Raw genomic sequence first — 24173 nt, 5'->3', positions numbered from 1 at the left:
ATAATTACTATAAGTAAAATTAATGAATATTGATTAGTTCAATGGCTTTTGGAATTTTTATTATCCATATATACCTACCTATATTATAAATTCGAAAGTAACTCTGTCTGTCTCTCTGTCTTTTACGCAATCAGCGCCAAGCCGCTAATTTAATTGTGATAAAATACTCATATAGAGATACTTGAGGGTCTCGGGATGAACATAGGATACTTTTTTTTCTCATATTTGTAATATTTTCAATATATACCAATATACTAAAATACTTATTAATTTGACATGGAATTTATTCTGCCATGTTAATAACAAACGTTGCTAAGCAACGATTTGCAAAGTTTACCAACGTTACCCAAAATGAGCTTCCTTAACGCATCTCTCTATTGAAAACTGAAAATAATTTCATAAATATATTTAATAAATATTCGTATAGTTCAGGCGGGCGTAGCCGCGTTCGGGTCCACTAGTATAGTAGATTTATATTTCTAAATAAAACCTTACACATACACATTATTGTTTGTAAATAATAAAATTGTTGATAAAAAGAAACTAAAACTAATTAAGAATATTAAATACAAACGAAAGGGCAGTAAAGAGGATTTGTAACGTTGGTAAAGGTCCGTGAGATGTTCGGACATATTTTTTTGGGCCTAACCGGCGGAAAGTCAATTATCTTAATTGGCTCACCTAATCTTAATAAGGCTACGATAACCCGGAACGTATTGACGAGTTAATATTAATATTGTAAATCGATGTAAAGTGAAACTATTATGTTTATTGGCGTTATAATTAATATTTAAAGATGGTAGCTGATAGGTGTGTGATTGTTATTAATAATAATAGACATTTTTTCTTTAAATATATTGCTATTATAAATTTATTATTATATATGTTTTCTCAAATCGAATTTGGAACTGTAGTTACTATATAGCTTTAGAAATTCCGACTTGTATATTCTAGTATACTTCTTCAATTAGTCTATTAATTAATTCTGGTAATTCAAGAAAGCATATATAGATATACGAGTATATATGTATATATCACAGCAAATGTCTTTGCTACTGTTTTTATCTATATCTATGATTAAAATATGATATACTGTTTATCAGTTATCTTCAACTTTTTTTAAATTGACAGGAAAACATTATAAATATGTACTATCAAACAGAAAAGATATACTTACTATTATAATTATATTTTAATATTATTATTCATTTTCTTGTTTCAATGTTTAATACTAATAATATTTTAATATTACATATAACAAAATTAAAGAAATTAAAACGGCGCAGACTGGGTTTTTGTCTGAACATAAACCTTCTGAAATAGGTATAGTAAAAATTAACACTTGCGTCTAAATAAAATATAATATACTTTTTAATTTTTATATTAGGTACATAAATAATATAAAATGTAAATATAATAATTATTAAGAAATATATATTATATGAGAAACTGTCTACTGTTTATGGGAATTTAACTAGGGGGGCTCTATCTTCAAATGTGTGATATAAACGTATTGAAATAATTTAAACCTTGAATTGTTAAACCTAGCCTTCCAAGCTTATCTCTTATCGTTGATATTACGAGGAAATAATACAAAATGGACGCAATTTGCGATAAATGTGTGATTTCTTTTTTTTTATCTACAAAATGATTTTTTCAGTCGATCGTCAGATAGTGTGTTTAGCGGTTGTCGTAGATTCCAAAATCTGGATAGCCATTCTTTGGCCTGATCACATCTTATCATTTTGGTGAGATTTTTAAACTTTTGTATACTTATTTCGTTATTTTTTCTAAAATTATAACAAATTCGAAGCTCTATTTTATTACTGTATTTATAACGCATTATTAAACTATGTTTATTCTTTGCTATTAATAACATTAAACTTATATGTAGGTACATATGAAGAAACTAACATGATTATATACTAAGCTTTCGATAAATTTATCTTAACTATAAAATAACTGTTATTTTCGTAAATAATTTAAAAAAGGCTTTTATTTATTATATTGCATATTTGTACATAATATCTATATATTTTGCAATTTTATACGTTTTCCTTTAAAGATTAATACAGATGTAAAAAAAACGTGATCTTATCACAATCTAATCTCAATCAGAAACACGAGTGGCTGAGATTTACTAATATTTATAATATATCATTTTTATTTTCCCACGTACCTACAAGTAAATGTCCATAACGCTCACACATATAATATACTTACAAATATTAAATTATATTTTTAAATTAAGCTTTTATCAGAACCCAATAGTTTACTTAATTAAAATGAATTACTACCTACTACTCAGGTAAGGGCCTAATAGTATGAAATAAATGATTTTATTTATTTCTACTTATATGTAAGAAAATAAAATCAATTATCTGATATTAATATGTATGGAAACGTTTTTTTACGGTATGTAAGGTAAGAATGGCAAAATTTTGCATTTTTTAATTTTTTTTTTTAATATTTTTAACTTCTATCTCTGAGTTAATAGTAGAGTACATTAACATTATTCTTATTTTAACTAAAATATTTAAATAAATACAAATAATTTCAAAATGAGTGTAGTTTACATTTATTTTCAACATTAAGTGAATTAACTTAATTTCGGTAGAAGCCTTGATCTAGATATTTATTTAGAAAATTATTTTCAACGATGATGTTAGCTAATTTAAATTTGCAATTCATTTAGTTAGACATGAAGTCAATGCATGATATTAAGATTTGCTTTACTTTATCTACAATTTCGTGCGTCAATACACAAAACACTCCAATGTTATCTGCTAGACGCCGCTCTTGTGAATAAAGTAGGTATAGGTGGTGTAAGTGGAGTAGGTTGAGTAAGAAGGCAGACCCTGGCAATAGCCGGGATTAATGCCTGGAGGAAAAACAAGTACTAAACTTGACCTACCGTGGTCTACTGTTACAATAGTTGATAAATATTTTAGTTATTATTATTTCTAAATATTTTAGTTATTATTGTTCTAGTTATAATATTTTGATATTTAAAGCCGTTGAATATATAGCTAATAGATAGAATACAATTAGAAGACTTTTTTGCGATAATAAATAATAAATCATTATCAGACAAAATCGGGGTGTATCTCTAGTCTTTTTTGGCTATCAAATCAAACAGAAAAGATTGAAAGATCCATAATTCAAGAAAAGATTTGAGAATTATATGCAGTAGCTAGATACTTATAAGATTTTAGAACATAAAATTTAAAAGATATAAAGCACTTTAAAAGGGATTTAACAAATACTCGTATAGGCTTTGATTTATATTGTTAACGCACACCGTGTAGTATTAATTTGGACATTGAGTGCGATAAAATCTTATCGATATTATCGTTTTCAATTTCTGACGTATCTTATCTTAATACAAATTAATAGACATGCGCGTAAGTGCTAGTAATCGTTGCGTTAATATTTAGCCTTATCAGACGGACGTGGTTATTATTATGGTACCTATTTTGGCATAACTACATTAAAATTAACCACTTTACAAAGGAATATGTAAATAAATGTAGTGATTGTAATAAAAAAAACCGATTTTATCTTCTGTGATTCTCATTCAATATAACGTATGTACTGTGTATATTATATAAGTAGGTAGGTATATATAAAATGTGGGAGCAATTCATCAAATCAAGCAAATTCTTGGAGCGTGTACTGTTTGGATAGTTGAATAAATAAGTAGTTATTTATTCGCATGGCGTTTGGCTAGACACCTTCCACGGGTTATTTCATAGAATGCAAGTTTAACACAAACATAAGAACAGATTAAAGTATGCAATACATGTCATTCTTTTCCGAAGAAAATTAGTTAATGTGAATGCTTATGTTATACCTATATAGAATACCTACAATATATTTTTCATTAATATTTTTAGCTTATCGCTATATCCTGCACACATCAGCGTAGGCAGAGGGAACTTAGTGCTGAGACACTCCGTTCTCCCATTTTCCGCTGTATTCTCGCAATACGCGTTGTCTCGACACTAGAGCGAAGAAATTGAAATATTAAATATTTCATTACCTCGAGTGGGAATCAACCCACAACCAGTTGCGCCATAATTAATATTTATTTATAATATTTAATACAAACAGGTCCAAGTAACTAGATACAATAGCCAGATAAGTTTCGTTAGTTTAGTAGTTATAAAAATCAGTGGTCGGTCGGCTAACAGCGCTTAATGCGCGGTTATACCTTATCGGGGCCGTATCGAGTGTTTGCGGTATATCAGTTAATCAAATTGGGAGCGTATCGGTATCTCGGACGTCTTTCGATATTGCACCATTTTTATCTAAATTGATTGTCTCTTTTTTTTGGTTTTATTATAGATTTAGATTTTTTTATTCATGTTAGTAGGTATTTAATAAGCGCAAAGTCTAATAGTTATTAATGTTTGTTTCAGGTACGAGCATGAGGAGTTGGAGCGGTGATGCGTAAATCTTATTAAGTATATCAAACAATGTTGAGACTGGACTCGGTCTTGGCGTGAGTTCAACTTGCGATTGACTTGAAATGTGGATAGGAGTGAGGACTTAAAGTGCGTGTGTAAAAAACGATGCATGGTTTGTGAGGTCAGCAGCACGGCCATGGACATGAGCGAGGGCGCGGGGCAGCAGCGCTGGTACGACAGCCGCGTGAACGGCAGCCCCGCCGCCGGCGACGTGGAGGCCAATGGGGACTTCTTCCACTCGCCGCTGGAGGGCGGGCACCACAGCCGCGCCCGGTACTACCACCAGCAGATGCACGCTCCTTATTCTGCCGCGGTCGGATCTCATGGTGAGTCTTGCTTTTTATTGTTAATTAGGTAGGTATAGTTTTTGTATAAATATTTAATTTGTTTTTAGCCTTACGCTGTGTCCCGTATGTAGTAGGGTAGGGAGGGAACCTAGTATTAAGAGTCACTTTCCCAACTTTCTGTCGAATTTTCGAGGAATTCGTTTTGAGTGGCGAGTAACTAAAATATGAACATTTACACCCACATATCTGTACAAAGCTAGAGACCAAGCTCCCCCTTAGAAAATATTTCTAGATATGCTCATGCTGCCGCACTTTTGCCTTAGTATCATAGGGAAGAATTTAAAATATTAATAACAAGTAATTCTTTCCCTGAGTGGAAATCAAACCTACAATAACAAATATTAAATGGGTATAATTTGGTCATTTGGTACCTACATATAAATGAGGTTTATTGTTTAGTAAGTACCTACTACTTAAATTAACATATATAATGAAAGCTTATTTTATATTGAACAACATACACATTCTTACTTCCTAAATTATAAGTTTTAGTTATAATAAAAATGTTCATATTTGGTCATTTAGTCGTTTAAAAAAAGCTTGTACAGAAGGTACTTTTATAAGGCCATAAATCTTACTCATTTAGATTAAGTAGAGAAAACTGAACAAAACTGTCAGTCATAACAATTAAAGTGGTGCGAGAAGTATTTTACAACAGAAACTGTCGTATTTAAAGCAAATCGCGAGCAAAGACGGCAAATGCCCGTCCGCCGTTCCTTATCGCCCATCAAATAATATTTCTCTAAAAAGTCCACAATTAATTCAACGGGTCCAACCAGTCAAGACCAGTCAAAATCGCCATTCTGTGAGGTGACAGCTTAGGTAAACACAAAATGGGTCCTCACCGTAAAAGAAAAAATCATACGAGACTTTTTGGTTTTGTCTTTTGAGGTTTAAATTTTATGGGCGCTATAAAGTTTTTCGTGGAGACAGGTGGCTCTTCTTTATATTTTAACTGCTCATTCGAACGTTTACAAAATGTCATTTTAAACGTAGTCCTTAAAGACTAGATTGCCGTACAGGTGATGCCGCTTAATTTATTAAGCGGTGCGTCGGTAGTGATGTGACACTTAAGAAACTGTGTCATTTCTCGGAATCGGAACTGAGAATCGATTTCGTCGGGTTCACAGCAGTAACCTGCCGTACTTTATGTGTTCCGTTGGACGAAATTTTTATCCAGTTTGTAAACTCACTCTCTTATCGTGTCATGGCTTCTTGTCGGTTTGATTATATCTAAATTTGGTAAATTCATTTGTCGACAACGGCAGCGGGCGTTTCGATTAGGTACTATAAAATTACTTGAAACATTGATAATAATCTCATTTTATGCCTCGTTTATTTACGCCACTGAAAATCCAGTAAAAAAAAATAAAGGTTTAAATATTTGAAAACTCTATCGAACTCCACTTAGCGCTTCTTTAGGCTCTTTTATATACCTATATGGTCTGTATGTCCGTCCTTTTTGTCGCCGACAAAATGTAATAAAACATATTTTTAAGTTGGCTAAGGTGTGTATAACTTGCTACGATGACAACGAGGATCGTTTTACGAGCGGCCCCGCGGTCCGCCCTTGCATAATTGTATTAACTTTATATATTTAAGAAATTGTTATGCCTTATTTTTATATATCAAATTACAACGCTTCTTACAATGTTTATTTAATCAGCGACAAAAACATGGTTTTGTCATTTTGATAAATATTTTGTGTAATGGTAGTTTTGAAAACATTTAATGATTCATTCAATTGAAAAAACATTTAAGACGTCGCGTCGTGGCTATTTTAAAGAAATATTTGGTGTATTTTTTTTTATTTTTGCATCATTATATAAAAATTTAGTAGGTATCTGTTAATTATATAACTGACCATAGGTATATATCTAGCCTTATCGTTAATTTCAATTAAAAATCACCTTAGCAATGGCAAATGTAATGGGAGGATGTAACCTGATATAGGACAGCCGATTTGACGCTCATCCAATAATTTATGTTTCGGCCTCGCGATTGATGGTGAGGTTAAAATTATTTATTTCACGCCGCTTGAGATTCACTGCTAGGGTTTTGGTGTTCTTGGAAATTTTAATTATTCAAGACCTGTATCTGTACCTATATAACTGATTAAAAATGTTAAGAACTAAGTCACGAGAATGTCAATCTTTAAACATGTCTTAGAATATTTTTCATTATGTATATTTAATTATCAATTTATCCCATTTGAGTAGGTACATAATCCGTTACATTTGAAAAATACCTTATGATGAAACTTGTAAACAAAAATATATAATTTTCAAATTAAATTGCACCTACGTTGTTTTTCTCAAGAAGCTTAAAGTTAATTATAGGTACATAAATTGTAAAACTGTCACGTCACGTCGAAGCCATTTAATAAAAACAACGAAAATTCCAATTACAATGCACCATAGTAGGAGAAGACACTCTTTTTAATTAAATAATGCTATAAAATAACTTAGCAAATACATTTTTGTTGGATCTAGGTAGGTACATTACTAGGTATTTATGCTTAGGTATGTAACTTAACGCATTTAAAGGAATAAAAGAATAATTGGACTACTAAAAACTTTTCTTGCTCTATCCATAATAAACATTGCTTAATTATAGTTAACCTAAAAGGGAAGAAATACTTAAATTTTTACACAGAAAATGATCACTTTTAAGCTTATCGCACACAAACACCTGTCAGCGTACATTTTGAAATTTTTTTTCTGTAATTAATATCTACACTTCGAATTTACTTTATATTCCACATATCGCGGATGCCTATGGCACATTAACACTATAATAATTGATAAAACAGTTGTAAAAAAGAAAACATGTAATAAAAGGTACCTAATGTCAAACCACATTTCGTGTTATGAGCTATGAACGGATCAATACGCTCGCTGTCCGTCTGTCCTGCCAGGTGGTCGCACGTCATTGCCTTTTTACAGACAATCCTTTAAAGGCTAGATTTTTTCAATTACCTCGTCTGGTGAAGTAAATGAATATGAAAGTGCCAACCTCATCACTATACCAATTAAATAGACTAAGCATTCGTTTTGCTCAAATGTGTCATCCGGTCCGTCCACACACTTCGTCTTCCTGTCATGTAAATTCGCAAATCTATTATTCTTTTCCTTTTTATTTTTCACTTTACTTTTATTTCGTCAGCCTTATACGAAAAAAAAATGTTTGCAAAGCTTTAGAGGACTAAAATTATATATAATGATACAGTATAACTATTCATTACGAAGCAGCTACATTAATTTCTTTTGTAATTTAACAATGAATGAATATCGCAAAAAATGTGTGCGTGCATTTGCCTAATGCGCTATACCTAGCTTGTCAATCGTGGTGGTACACTGTGTGAGTGTGTGCGTGTTTATAAAAATGCGTGTGTGCGTGAAACGCGTCTCGCAGATTGGCGCAATTAGTCGCGGGAGGCGGGGCCTGCGCCTGCGCAGCGACATCTCCTCCCCGCACGCACACATGCGTAATCGTGGCACAAAATAATGATGCCATGAAACATTAATTATTTCCCCCATTCCCGCCTTACATTAAGCAGCAATTGTGTTGCGAAAATGTTAAGTAAATTACCTTTGTTTCTAACACTGATATGACATGTTAAATATATGTTTAAAAGGTGGTTGTTAAAAAGCTTTAATGATTTATTTACTTTGACTATTTTCAGTTTGTTTTTAAATTGGTACCTATTAAATAACATAAATGATTGATCTTTACAGTATAATGTTTCAAAAGTAGTGATAAAAAATAATTTATCTATTTATTAAGTTATAAGAAAATGTCACTAAAAGGTATAAGCGTATATAAAGGTATAGTAACATGAATTTTGCCTCTTAGGTAACTAACTCTTATTATGTTTAATTATAACTTATTGCTCTGGTAACGAGGCAAAGCGTAGCGTAGTCTTCCGCCACTCAACACGCAATGCCTCGAGAACTGGAGTACAGAAATGTCTTAATGGGAACAGAGTGTCGTAACTCTAGGTTGTCATGTTCCCTCTGCCTACTCTGTGTAGGATACAGCGTGAAGCGAAAAAAAAGTAATTATGACACATAATTTTCATGAATCTTATCTAAATACTTTCTAAAATACTTATTAATAAAACTATAAAAATTACAAAATAATTTTAAACAAAAGTAATGTTACAATTTAAAACAACATTAATTCATATACATGAATTAAACCTAGTGGTAGTACAAGTTACAATGTTAAAAAAGAAGTTAAAATACTTAGTTACCTATATTAAGTCTAGAGCAGTAACAAAATAATTTAATTGAAGTCTGTTGTTGTTAATTAAATAATTATTACAAATTAAAATTAAACTCGTAGGTATGTGTGGATATATGTTGATGGAGGTTATTTAATTAACTAATTGTGAAAGGAATTAATTAAGTAGGGAAATATTATGTTTTTTTCTGATACTGTCTTGGCTCAGGCGGAGATTGCAGTCTGCAGTGCTAGGTTCCGTCGGTCAATATACAATGTTATTAAATAGGGCAATCGTGGACGTGGATATGTGGTCCTAGAAGCAAAACATTGAAAAAAATACTTTTTAATTATATACCTTTTATTTAAAGATAAAGAATATTACTTCCAAATTTTCGATTAAGTACGTAGGTACCTACTCACTTACTAAGGTACTTACCGTAGGTAAACAATATTTGTAAATTTTGTTTGTAACACGCTGTATTTTATTTATTTTTTATTTTTATATAAATAGTATATAGATAAATATAGAGTTTTTACTTATTTCTTTGTTCAGGAAATCCTGAACAAAGAAATAAGTAAAAATAACTCTACAATAAAATCATTTCGGAGATTTAATAAAATAAGAGGTAGGCGCCGCTGCTTTCCTTATCATTACAAAGCTGAGAATTGTTTTCAGTATGAAAATATTACTGTGAGTTATAATAGAATCCATGACCATTGTCCGTTACAGTCAATTTTCAACTGCCTCTTAATATACATCTGTGTTGTTTATTGTCTTAGAAAATATAAATGATTATCTACTCGTGTGTGCACAAAACGTGTGCTTTCAAGTGTGGCAAGCGATGAGCGCGCGCGCGGAAATGGAATATTGCCGTAAACTTTCCAGACGAGACCATTTTGTTAGCGATTCCGACCAATATGTGCCAGATTGTTGTTTGGAAATCGATTAATATTTACAAACCATCGAATGCTGTTGTATGTATGGACTTACTAAGCAATTTTGTTATACCAAGCAATTTTGGTAGGTACCTATATTATATATCAATTTCAAATGTTTGGAAATCGAAACGGGAAGTGCAGTTTCTTAGGTTCCCTCTGCCTACCCTAATATATGCCTAGGGTGAAGCTGAAAAAAAAGATTATGAGTAGGTAGATTTTCATCTTGTCGCTGCAAAGGCAACGATAGAGATATCGATTTCAGAAAATATTTCAATTTCTCTGCCCTATTAAAATAAATGGCGGCATTAAAATGGTGTAAAAAACTTAAACCTATATGTTTTTGTCTTCTTAAGCTACCTAACAACACAAAAATTATACTTAAGTTTTGGAGGTGTTGTGTTTTCACTGTTGTTTTTCTATTATAACTAAGTGTGAGATAACAATTTGAAATTAAGTATTTTATACATCTAAATATAAATTAAATTTATTTTCAAGGTAATACTATAAAAGCTTTAAAATTTAATAAAAACACTAACATTTACGATTTATGGGTATGAAAAATAAAAAAAAATCGAAAGTCTCTATGCAGGAGCTTCACGATTAATTAAGTCAAGAACCGTTATTCATTAGAGCCGGCGTTTATTAGCCGTCACAATACATTTAACAAGCGGTGGCTTTGAGTTCAGTAAAAGTTCAAGCAAATCACATGTAAATGGCAAGCAGGCACTATTAGTTAAATAATTGACAAGGAAAAACTAAAAGTAAATTAATTGTATAAAAATTCAAGAGGAATAATTGAATGTTATAAAAAGTTAAAAGAAATAACAGAATTCACAAATTTTTGTCCATTTATTTTATAAAATTATCAACACATATTATAATATTATTTAAATAATTCTTATTCCACATTTTTAGTGAATAACAATGAAAAGTAAAGTTTATTACACAGTTCGTGTTGAATCTTTCTCGACTTTAATAACATGCATGTTTCGTAGTGACGTCAATAGTTCAACTAGTTTAGGTTTATAGAAACTACTATAGTACCTAGTTATAATTAAAAAATCGATCCCAGTCTTAATAAGTAGAACGGAGGGGAATTTTACAATTATTATATTTTCAACTCATGCAAATTATTAATTATTATTTAATGCACGATGTAAAGTTCCTCTTGACACTCAATGACCCGGAGATTAAGAGAAAAGTAGAGATAGGCAGTAGTCGAGTCGAATATTATCTATATATATAAAATCGAAAGGTCACTCACTCATCACCCAATCTCAGAAACTACAGGTGCTAGGAATCTCAAATTTTGCATAGGAGTTACTTATAGGACGTAGGTGCTCGCTAAGACGGGAATTTGCAATATTCGTCTTCTAAGGGGTTGTTTTTGGGGTGGAAAGTTTGTATGAAACATCGTTATTACAAATGCTAGGAGTCTCAAATTTTGCATGGACGTCACCTATAGGACGTAGGTACTCATGGAGACAGAAATTAATAACGCAGGCGAAGCCGCGAGCGGGCCGCTAGTATTATATATGTACATTATCCATGCTTATATGTAATATTTTAAATATAATATTGTTAAATTCTTATTTAAATTAAAAGAAATAATAATTCACTCACTGGTTTTCTACGTTTTATATTAAGACGTTCCAAGCTTAGTCTATGGTTTTGTATAAACTGCGGCAAGTTTGCCTTATGTCAATCGATATCGCTTCTAAACGCGGGACGAGTTGACCTAATTAGGTAACTTTATAGGCTCCTCAATTGACCTGACAAAGTTTTATATTGTGCTGGCAACACGTTTCATGCTAACTTTGTGAATATATTAACTATTTTGTGTTTTTCGAAACGATTTCACTGAATTTTAGAACAAAATTAGTGTTAAATAGGATTTTTACCATCAATCCTAATCTACATCAAAAACGAATTTGCTTAGTTTGCCTTTAAAAATAAATATTGGTAGATCTTCTAGATCTTTTAGATCTTTACACTCAGCTCCCTTGATTTTTTATATAATCGGTCATTATTAGATTCTAATAAAAAACGCCATGTCCGCTCCAATGCACAGCCGACGCCAGCATACTAGTCTAATATATTAATTTTCCTTTTATGTCTTTCGCGTGATTTGTTTTGATTGATTGCTTCCAAATATTGTTGTTTATTATCACATTCAGTTAATTGTTAATTAAAAAAAAAACTATCTTTCACTAAAATATTATAGAACTTTCAATCACTTTCTTATTGCAATAAATAATTAATGTCTAAGCATTTGCTTGATAAGGGAAATATTTTTTTTTAGAATACATACAATTTATTCATTAATTGTTTCTTTTACGACTATCTGTATATTCTAATTCAAGATTAGAATTGAACTCAAATCAAACATCAAATTTAGGTAAGTTAATTATGTTTCCTCTTGTTAACAAGAAGAATTTAAAAAAATATTTCATATAAATAAAAAAAACGAGAAGATTGATTGTTTTGTTTACATTGCTCACTATTTGAAGATCGGTCAATTTTAAGTCCCGCGTCCCTGTTTCCGGTCGATTGCTGCGATGAACATGATGCGCCGAGAGCTTGATGGATGAAGGTAGCGAAGTCATGCGGCCACAAGAATTCGTCTGGACAGACAAAAAAGGTCCTAACAATCATACCAAGAACAACTCTGATATCAAAAGCTTATTGTAGTTGGTCGTAGAGTCCATTTTGGGTTGTATCTATATATATTTTGGTGGCGATAGCTGTGTATTTGCAAGTGATGCGGTGTGGATGAGTCGGTGGTTATGTCACGATTTGTTATACGTCTCTATGCGGTTACTGCATCCCTGGTAACTTCAGAATTAAGCAGGAGTTATTTGAAGAATTTGGTGGGCATTGTTCAAGTTGTTCATATTTAATTAACTGATTATTATAAGATAGTGTAGTACCTACTATATACGACAAAACAGGTTCAATATTGGTAATATTATAAAGACAGTACCTAAAGAGGATGTTCATTTCATAGAACCAAACTAGCAACTTAGTGAACTATGACTTTACTTTAGTCAGAACAACGAAACCTTGAAAACCATCAATGCATACTCGTATATTATAATACGCGACAAAACTAAATAAATCACCCACACCTCACGTACATAAACGCTGGGAATCCTAAATATTCGCGAATGCTACGTTTAACACTTCGCAGAAATCGCTTAAAAGCGATTTATGTTTTCATTACGCCATATTTTCTAGGTTACAGCATTTAGGGCAGAGGGCGTTAGCGTCGCAGAAGTCGTTCCGCCTGGAAGCTATTTTCGCAGCACATTACTAAGGATGAATGATTTCCTGGCCTGTCATGATTTATACGGCGTTGTTTTGTGCTGGCTACCAGCGGCACCCCACATAGACTCATTACAGGCCGTTAGCAAAGAATGGAGCTATCCATTCATACCTTTGTGTAGTGCTTCCAGCATTTGTCTTTGTTGCGCTCTGTGTACTATCGTATTCGACGATCTTAGTAAATTTTATCGAAATTTGCGTTAGTTAAATATATAAGGTATCTTATATTAAATGGATTTAATATTTAATTTTAATATTTATTTATACAACATAAGATTTTGAAAATCTTTTTCTGTATTTTAACACAAAATTTGCTAACAAGGCGGTTTTTATACAATAACAGAATATTTTATCTATATACCTAAATATATGTCTGTATAATCTGTGACCGGCACGTGCAAGCAAAATAACTATCATCAAGGCACCATCATCGCTCGCTGCGGGAGCATTCTCTTACTTACGAGTATCTGTGCCGCTAACTTTAAGTTTGTTTGGGATACAAATTATAATGCTTACTGAAGTTAGCCTCGGGTTGTGTTTTGTCTTATTGACCATATATAATTTGACATTTTAGATCATTTCTTATACCATATAAAAACAAGATCTAAAACTTACGTAACTGGTAATTTGATAACTTTGGTAAATTAATATCGATTGGGCCAATCAATCGATTGAATAATTTGGACCCATTTTGTCAGTAAGTTCATTGTCGTAGGTATAATACAAGGACTTGTTATGTAAAATTTTCATTTATTTTGCGTTAGTTTCTTTCTAATTTATTTTATGTATTAATTTTCTATTGGTATTTTAATATTTGCTGAAATTACGCTACAATACTCATATTTTATAAGAACAGTAAGTTATAGAGTCTACTTGCGTCTGCGTTGGGCAGTTTACTAAGTTATAAGAATGATTTATTATATAGATTGTAGATATCGATGTATTAGCAAATTCATATGTCACATTGCATTAAAACACTATATATCATACTATGATATAATTATACATTTTTAAGCAGCGATTCAATGTAATTATCAATGTATCGATATCTCTATTAGAGTGCTTAATGGCTGAAACTATCTTTAGTTAACTTACGCGTGTGTATAATCAAATGTGTTACTGTGTTTATTTAGGCTATTAAGTGATTATAAGCGCGACGGTTGTGTATTCGATTCCCACTTAGGGAATTAAATGTTTTATATTTTTATTTCTTTGCTCTGGTAACACCAGAGCAAAGCGTTGAGTTCCGCCACTCAACATTCAACGTCTTGAAAATTCAGTGAAGAGTGACGAAGGGATTGTCTTAACCACCCTGGTCCACAATAATGCGTGAAGCTTAAAAAAGAGTTTATTAGAATTACGATATCATGGAATTTATTTAAATACCTACTTACTTTAGAATTAAAAAAAATAATGAACAAATTAAATTATTTTTAAAATAAACACTAATTTTTCATTATTTGAAATAAATTACATATTTATAGACTCTCACACAAGCTTTCCAACGAGTGCTAAAGTATAAATTTATCAATATTTATAATACAATTTTACAACGTGAAGTGGTTTTGTCCTCAATAAGCATGGTTAAGTCGATATCGGATTAAGTTATAGGTTGTTGACGATCGTCGAACGAGGGAGACACCGTATGATCAGGGACGTACTGCCACAAATACCTATGAAATTGAAGTAACGGTACTTCCTTATAAATATATCTTAAACTTATCTATATGCTCCTTTTTTATTAAAACCTAGCTATCGTTAAGTTATATAAATAATACGCATGTATTACCGACATTTGAATAAAAAAATATGTTTTTAGTTCAACAATAAATAAATAAACACAGCAAGATTCACACGCTCCTTTCACAAACCACCAACGAATAACCCAATAAGTATGTAGCACTCGCCTGCCCCGGTTGTAATGGTTATAAAATAGAATTTCCAGTTAAACATAATTTATTAAAGCAACAATGTGTACAGAGTTTATTAATGAAATAGTAGTTAGACGTTTTGTCATTCCGTCCCTGTGCGTTCTCGTATTTTTCTCTCGATACCGTAATGCGCAAGTCACGAGCGGTTATATAAGCGGGCTGCCATGGCTGCCGGCCGGCGCCGTCATTATATACGTTATTATTGGAACACTCGGTCTCTCGCCCGGCCATTGTCAAGATTGTGGGGTCAGAGAGGACCAGACGCTGGGCAACTAGGTAATTTCGCTATTCCTATAACCTTATAAATCGTAAAACAATTTACCTGATTCCACGTTGAAAACCCAAAGCTTAGATCACGTTTAATGGTAGATGGTGGTCGTGAGCAGCGGTTATTAATTATTAAAATGATTATGGCGACTCATATTCTGCTCGTGTCGTGTCTGCGCTGGCTGCAGTACGTCAGATGGCTATTGTCGTAATTCAAATGTGCCAGTTGAACCTCTGACTGCTGTATGAGTTGTATGCAGGCGATGGTTATAAAATAAACGAAAACCTTCAACGGTGATGCCGTCGAGAGGATTATTTGCATAATATGTTAAACAAAATGTCAGTGTTCATTTAGTCGTATAGGCGTACCTGTGATATATTTATGCATTTGAGTTATAATTCTTTGGGTAGGTAAATGTTTTTTTTTTTAATATGTATTCGCTTCTGCACAGCCCTAACTACTTTCGGATATGATAGCTAATATCTGTTTTATAATATATTTGCCAATTTTGGTTATATTGGTTTACTTTTAACTGATAGTTAAACATTTTAACATTAATAAATATCAAATAATGAACCAAGCTACTTAGTAAGGATCAAATTAATAGCAACAATTAACTGGTCTCTTCCTTACGAACTGTCGAGCCAAATGTAGTGGAAATTTCCTAGGCTGCGCGTACGCAGCGCCGCCGGCATCGAGGAGCGTCGGTGCGTTTGATGATGTGAATCACAAGTGTAGCGTGACATATCCGATGCTGTGGTCGCGGTCGCTGTGAGATGTTTTTACGGATCTATAAACTCTGTCCAAAGGTAGGCCGCCGAACTTTGATCAGAGGAAAAGCGCCACTCGATTGCTCAATTGCTTTTGGGTGTACGATTTATTCTTATGTTGATCGTATAGTATAATAGAAAAAGCCATAAGTAGCGTTATATGTAAAACTATTGTTAAAGTAATATAATATTAAGTCTAATCAATAAAGTCACCAGAGTATACAAATCAGCCCTAGTCCTGCACACAGCAGAGTAGGCAGAGGGAACCCAGTGTTAAGACACTCTGTTCCCTACTTTCTACCGAATTCTGGAGGGAACTCACTCAATCAGTGTATACGACATATAATATTTTTATTCACATACTATGCATTACAAATGTAATATGCAATCGTCGTATCCGAGCGTAAAATTTAAATAAAACTATATATGTATACGGTGACGTAAATACAAAGAATGCTCCAAAATTCCTTCACCAAACAAAAGCAAGATGCTACTTCCTTCCTCACTCGGAAACGGAGAGAGTCATCGACGAGGCCTAAAACAATGAAATTTATTAAAATGCAATAACAATAAAACTCGTGTCCGGACATTAGTGATGTTAAATTATTCTCCAAACGCCACTTAATGAGAAGTGATGGGTTCGTAAGAAAATAAAAATACAATGCACCCACCCCGGGTACCGGCGAAGCATTGCGTATGCGGGGCGCGTGCACTTAAAATTACATGTCCTGGATGCAAAGAAACCACCACGCTGGTCGCCACCACGCTGTGGCAGCCGAGAACAAATTATTAGGTCGTCTTCACATTTTATATCAATACTTCATACCATCAAAACCGGTCTAGCTTGTATTAAACCAATATTTACCCAACAGATTGCTTTAGCACAATATAAATCTTTCAATAGCCTCCTAATAACTAACTAGTTTGAGCTATTTGATTATCATAAAGTTAATGTATCTTATTCTACCTACCATAGGTAGCAAAGAGACAGTAAAAGCGACGCAGCATCTATTAAAAACCAGTTTTACTGCGCCAATTCACATAACAATCGCCAGGTTATCAGTGGTGCGTTGTTCTGGCGTTTCACAATCCATCTTTATTAACGGCCACGTGACACACTGGTGTATATACGCTATAAAGCTATAGGAGGCTATAGCGGCGATATAGGGCTATAAATCACTGAGAGACACCCACGACGTTTTAACTCAACTATTCGGCATAAGCCGATGCGATCCATTTTAAATCACCGATTTGGTTAATTTTCAACGTACAGTGTTTAGTTCTGGATTTTTATTAGATATACCATATTGGTATGCTAGATGAAGATTGCTAATTCCTCTCGATGTCCACAAAGTAAAGCCAGTATTTTAATATTAAACGCGGATATAAAACGAGATTCGAGCTTAACACGAACGACACGAGACTCGTCGCTCAGACCGATCCTCCGTCCACTATTACTAGTTGTTATTCCCGACGTCGCTCGTCACACGCCACAGTAGTAAAAGCCAGCCTTGGTAATAAGAATTGTAATATAAAAGCATTATAACCCAATCAGAAGGCAACGTGAGGTGACCGCCCGCGCTCACGACTTACCATTCGGGACGCGACTATGGAACTCGTAAAACATTTTTCGAGTGTGCCTCTACAAAACTTATAAGAATTAGAAGGACGACTTTGTATTGAAACAACGCATAATGCTTACATAAATGTTAATCATAAATGCTCCATGTGTGGCGTAACTGGGAAGTTTTTAGAATATCTGTAGGTATCTGAATAAATGTTAGGCGAATTTTCAAAGATATTAATAAGACTAGTAAACTATAAATATTAGTTTCACTTAAATTAAATCCTCGATACTCGAGCGAAGCGAAGAAAGCGCGGCGTTGAGTTCAGCTACTCAAACGATATGCCTCCAGAATTCTGTGGAAAATGGGTAACGTAGTGTCACAACACTAGGCCCCTACCCACCTTGCAGATGCTGAATTTCGCGTGCAGCTGAAAAAACATGTCTACCTTTAAACTTCATAAACAATAACTAAAGACTAAGATTAGGTACTTGCGTGTCGCACTTAAGTAGCAACTTACATATGACATTATAAATCGTGCTCTTGTATAAAACGTTGCACTCGCTGTAATAAATCGTAATGTAAATATGAATAAAATATAAAAATTAAACGTACGTAGGTACTTGCATGGTATTGTTATAGGGTCGTTCACTCAAGTTTTGTTCAAGTATTATAAATTAAATTCTTTAATTGCCTTTTTATGCCACCTTTAAAACGGTGAATATGTTTTAATGTTTTGTTTTTAATTTAATAAAATCCTTCAAAAACAAAGCTTTGTTTTAAATTCTTTGTTTATAGTCAACACAAGTTATATGCTAAATATCGTGCAAGGGAGTACAGTACGGTTAACAAGTCGTGGCCGTAGAGAAGTTAGCTGTAGATTTTAGATTATTTCTAACTTTTCATTATCTTTTATCGAGAGAACAATGTGCAAAAATTCTTAAAATATTTTTTATAATTTTTTATTTTTAATGATTTCGTCAACATTGATGTATTCGAAGTTTAATTAAGTCATTAAACATGTATAAGTAATAGATGAAAATTAAAGCAACTTATTTAAAAGTAAAATAATGTCTTGTTCGACCATACACACTTAACCTCGCCGTATGCTAATTTAATACGTTTTTCTTAAGATAGCGTTAGATATACATGTGTTTATAGCGGCGTTCTAAATGACTGTGTAGATAAAAACAAAGAAGTAAATTGGTGATTGCTTATAATGTTATCAACATCGACGTTTTAAATTGTATAATTTCTAACCTACAATGTACGTTTTTTTTGTTTAAAAAGTCATTCATTAAACAATTATTTTTAAGAAGTACGATAAAATGTATTCTCAAAGAAAGTACCGATTCTTCTCTACATCCAAAATTCTATATCTACATCTATCTGAATAATACTGTCTATAAAAAAATGCAAACAATATTATTAACATTTTTAAAGTGTTATTTCACACTTAGGAAAAATGATGCTTTTTAGACATATAAAAAATTAAATGTCGCTACATTTGAACGGATTTGAACCCTCGCCTCTTGCTTCGTAATTGCGATTTTTAAAATATTTTCCAAAAAAAAAAAACAAACAAGTCTAAATTAATAACATTCAAAAAAAATAAACTGTGGACTATTTAAGTAGGCAACTAAAATACTTAGCTGCGATACGGCGATCAATAAATTAAAATTAATTCGGTGTGCGAACGCCGAGATCCGATACGCGATACTGACGCCTACATTTATCATTCGTGAACACGTCGGACATTTCACAAGGAGTTTCTGATGGGGGAATGTAGCGTTTACAACTTACGGCATAAGGGTCACGGGGTTCCCGAGCAAAGGATAACGTTTCTAAATATTTAGAAACGTAACAGGATTTGAACCTGCGTCTCTTGGATTTGCCGAAATCATCGAAATTTCTATATAATAATACGCTTTATACAACTTTTGTTGTTAGTGTAACTTTTACGAAGCTCTGGTATCTTATGATTATTGTTTTGGTGCGAGAGCAAGTTGTAGTTAACAAATAAAAAAAATAGCTTCACGCTGTATCCCGCAACAACACGTTAGGCAGAGGGAACATAGTGGTAAGACACTCCGCTCCCCATTTTTTGCTAAATTTTTCGAGGCATTGCGATTTGCCTCAATGCCAGAGCAAATTTCATTTCCTCGAATGGGGATCGAATCAACAACCGCCGTTACTATCACACCTTTGTCCCCTAGTTTATAATTTTAAGATATTAAAATACCTTTAAATGCAATAGCCGGCAATGATAGACTTGGCACGCATATAGCTGACCACACGCATTCAGCATTCGCATATATGTGACCGACTTGTGTGCGAATGTACGGCAGACTGGACGACGCGGACCTCATGTGACCTTCGATATGAGAACTCCTTACGACTTTCTCTTATAGTTTTCGCTTTGGATTTATTGCTTTATGCTGTATCAGTGGCAGGGTAGAAAGGGAACCTAGTGGTAAAACACTCCGTACTACGCTTTCCTATATTACCAAGACGATTGAATGAAAATTTGGGAATTGGACCCATAGCTATCGCATACAGTCACCCGATTGTATTATTAATAAATATAAAGCATCTAATTAAAGTTTTTTGAATATTCATTGTAACACAGCTATTACTACCTACCTAGTAATTAGGTACCTACCTGGTACCTAATTAGCGATATAATAAATTAAAATATAGGTACCTACCCAAAAAATTTTTTGGAATGAAATGTAAATATGGCTTGATTTTACCTAAACTTAAAGCTATTTATTTGTTTTAAATAATTTTTATTTATCTGTTATATGATTTTTTATAAATATATCAAACTTTTTCAACAACTAATGAGGATAAAGGTGAAGTCACGCCTTAGAAATTACCATAAACTACTAGATTCTCTGCATATTTTTTACGATTCAATTAAATATCAATCGAGCAGAATAAATTACTGTAAATACCTATTTTTATTCATCTGTAGCAAAAGTGGCTAAAAACTATGCATATTATTTTTTTATGATACTTCTTTTTATCATATCTTCCTATTTTTAATATAATAATAGTAAAAATAATCTGTACGCGAAAACTAAAAAACTATAATAACAATATAACGTGTTCATATAATATTTAAAGTTGTAAATCGCAAGGGAGCTCTACAAAAAGCCGTTACAGAATAAACTTAGCGTCAGTTTTAACAACACTCCCAATGCCCTGTGGTGTTGATAAGATCTGGGTCTGCATCTGCCGGTGTGGGGGTAGGGGTTGGTTCAATTCCGGTGTTTTATTCAGCTGTGAGAACTCACTATGATTGGTTTGAATTGATTTTATATCTAAATTAATTAAACATATTAGGTATTTTAAATTAGCTTTAAAGTAACAGAATGATTTAAATTCATATTTTAAGAAATGATTCATTAATTATTTTGAATTGATTCTTTTGGATGATAAAATATTTACTTTTTATCTAAAGTGATAGCGTTATCTTCATAAAAACGTCTGCACGCGTTTATGTTGAAGTAAAAACATAAAATTTAGAAACTGTTCTAGGAAATGTAAAAATAAATTTAAAAATTGCTTTAGTTAATTTAAAAACTTTTAATTAATGCTTTAAATTCTATCAAAACTCGTATTACACCCAAAACAAAAGCCAAACCTATCTCTCAAATGAAAAGCGTCCCTGCACCAAGTTGTATCTGCAGATTGTTAGTTGCCAAAGTTTATTTAGTTCTCTTATTATAGTCACATAGCTTCCACGATTTTTGTCATCATAGTAGGGGGGCAGGTAGGGCATGTGGCGAGATGGTGCGATAACACGAATTATTCATACCCCTTATCGGGTTCCCATCGCTGGTGGTACTGCGAGGGGTGCCACGGACAGTCCAAAACGTTGTATGTGCCCAGAGTGACGCTACCGACTGATTATTGTTTTATTCCGTGCTAACCCTATTTATTGGTCATCGATTTTGTGTTGCCGTCAAAGGATTAGAGGTATTAATTGAATTTGATTGGTGGTATTAGTGAATTGTAAGTAGATTGGGTGTTATGGACCTATCTCATTATAAAATTATTTTCATAAATATTTTTACTGTTTCAAAATTCAAAATGGGGCATAAGCATATGACTTTTATGAGTTCAATTCCCATTCGGGGATATGAATTATTTATTATTTTTATTTCTTCGCTCTGGTAACAAAGCAAAGCGCGCCGTTGGGTTCCGCCACTCAACACGCTTCGAGAATTCCGCGGAAACTGGGGAACGAAAGTATTTTAATGAGAACGGAGTGCTTTAACAGTAGGTTCCCAGGTTCCTTCTACTAGAGCTATCAAGTGCGATCTAATATGTTAAACTAAAAAAAAACACACATTTTGAAAAGTCACAATATACGAACGATTACTAATTAATATTCACTTTTTCTACTACGGGTTCTGATAAGCATCTCTTAATCTCTCTGTGAAGCACCTGGATACATGATGCGGGCTCGGAGTACCGCACGTAGGACTAATGTACAGTACGTATTGTACGGTAAAATCGATATTCGACGAGTTGTCGAGTAAATCGGTAGCAACTTTGTTTTTGTTTGTTTATTTTTAAAGATATGTTTGTTTGTAATTATAGTATGTGAGATATATGAGTTATTCTGTTGGAGATAGAGACTGCAGATTATAAGAGAGTGTTAAGAGAAACTTATATCAATTTTATATACATTTTTAGTCATTTTGTCGTATGTAGAAGTAGAGATGTACTATACAATTCATAGTAGATAATAAGTGATTCATCGATTCATAAAATAAGTTGTCAAATATGATGTGTTAATTTTAATTTTATTAAAGTTTATGTATGTACATATATATATTCGTTTGAAAGAGTCATATTCGTAAATTATCTTCTAATGAAATATTTACTTTTATGCCTATCTTTGATAACAAAATCCATATATTTTTTAAGTAGTTAAGTAATTTAATTACCGTAAAACTAAATAATTAAGATAAAAGTTAACGTCGACCTTTTATAACGGATTATTCATTAGTAGATATATTGATATTTTTTCTTGCTGTATTAAAAAAAAAAATCTTTAGTTTTCATAGGTCATCGTGGCGATAAGCATAATCGTGCGACTGTAAACGAGATGTGTGCTGTAGGTTTGATTCCCATTCGAAGGAATGAAATATTTTATATTTTCATTCCCTCGCTCTGGCATTCAATGCCTTAAAAAATCAGTGGAAAGCAGGGAATGGAAATATCTTAATGGAGAACGGTGTCTAAAATTAAGTTGCGAGGTTCCTTATGTCTGCTGTGCGGGATACAATGGGAAACTAAAACATAAATAAATAATAAAACTATTTTCTTTTACTATGTTCGATGCATTTAATATAATATTACAATAGAAGATAAAATCACCAATCCTTTTATGTGTTCACAAATAAGTAAAACTATCCTATAATTTTAATAGTACTGCAACATTTGCGTATGGAAATTTACATTATAGAAAGAACAAATTATTATTGCTTTTTCATCGATATTGAATTAAATATAGGTTTCAGTGTAAAATTAAGTTTAGAAACCCGCAGTGCGCCACAGGAGTTCACGTTTCATTCGAAATCCTACTTTTCCCCTTTTTATTTTTACTTGTTGGGGATGGTCCCCCAGTCTCGATCCACCAATCCACGGGTTTTACGCACAATTATCATTACCCTCGGTACATATGTTTGAGCTCACATTTATAAATAATAATTATTGAATGCTAAATTGAATGGGGTGACTGTGAGCTTTATTTAAGGTGTATGTTTAATGTTGTTATATAGCTATTGAAATAATAATAAGGTAAAATATAGAGGTAAATTTCATACCTAAACATTACATAAAGTTTTTTTATAAGTAATACTAAATATTTTAAATAAGATTTGTTTGTTTGGAAGAAATTTCCAGCTGGCCCACTATTTTAATTGGCCGGTGTTATGACACGACTTTTGTAACATTTCGGAATAGCCCGCCTTTGTTCTCGGACGCAGCCAACGCGACCGCTACGGAATAATGGCGGCTATTTGTTTGTCAAATACGCATTAAAGCTTAGATTATACATGGAGAATAGAGATGTCGTGTGAAACACTCGTTCGATCCAAATTATATTAATTTTTATGTTCTACGAGTGGTTCGTAACGCCTCTAATGACGCTAGTTTGTAAAATGGCTGCCCATCAGTCGGTGTTGTCAGTTGTTCTAAAACCACAAGTGCTGTTTACGGACTTTTATAAAAAATGTTTATAATTTATTACTTTATCACTTAATATTTATTACTTAGATTATCTAGTCTTTTTCCCAAGTAGGTATTAAAGAAGGT

General features: G+C 32.7%; 1 protein-coding gene across 6 annotated transcripts in view; it reads left to right on the top strand.

The window, feature by feature from the left end:
• The window catches only part of grn (GATA binding protein grain), a 77128-nt gene that overhangs the window by 3304 nt on the left and 49651 nt on the right, over positions 1 to 24173 (top strand). For 5 of the 6 annotated variants that reach the window (XM_085196446.1, XM_085196447.1, XM_085196445.1 and 2 more), the window contains exon 2: positions 4422 to 4795. In XM_085196446.1, coding sequence (XP_085052572.1) covers positions 4579 to 4795 — 217 coding nt within the window. In that variant the 5' untranslated portion in view covers positions 4422 to 4578. Of the gene's footprint in view, positions 1 to 1666; positions 1749 to 4421; positions 4796 to 24173 lie in introns of those variants that run through there. The other variant, XM_085196443.1, reaches the window with a different exon arrangement.

This window comes from Heliconius melpomene, chromosome 13 (genome assembly GCF_056956725.1).
Source record: "Heliconius melpomene rosina isolate 202511_hmr_F chromosome 13, ASM5695672v1, whole genome shotgun sequence".
In the NCBI taxonomy this organism is placed as follows: Eukaryota; Metazoa; Arthropoda; class Insecta; order Lepidoptera; family Nymphalidae; genus Heliconius; species Heliconius melpomene.
This window is presented reverse-complemented; position numbering and strand designations above follow the sequence as displayed.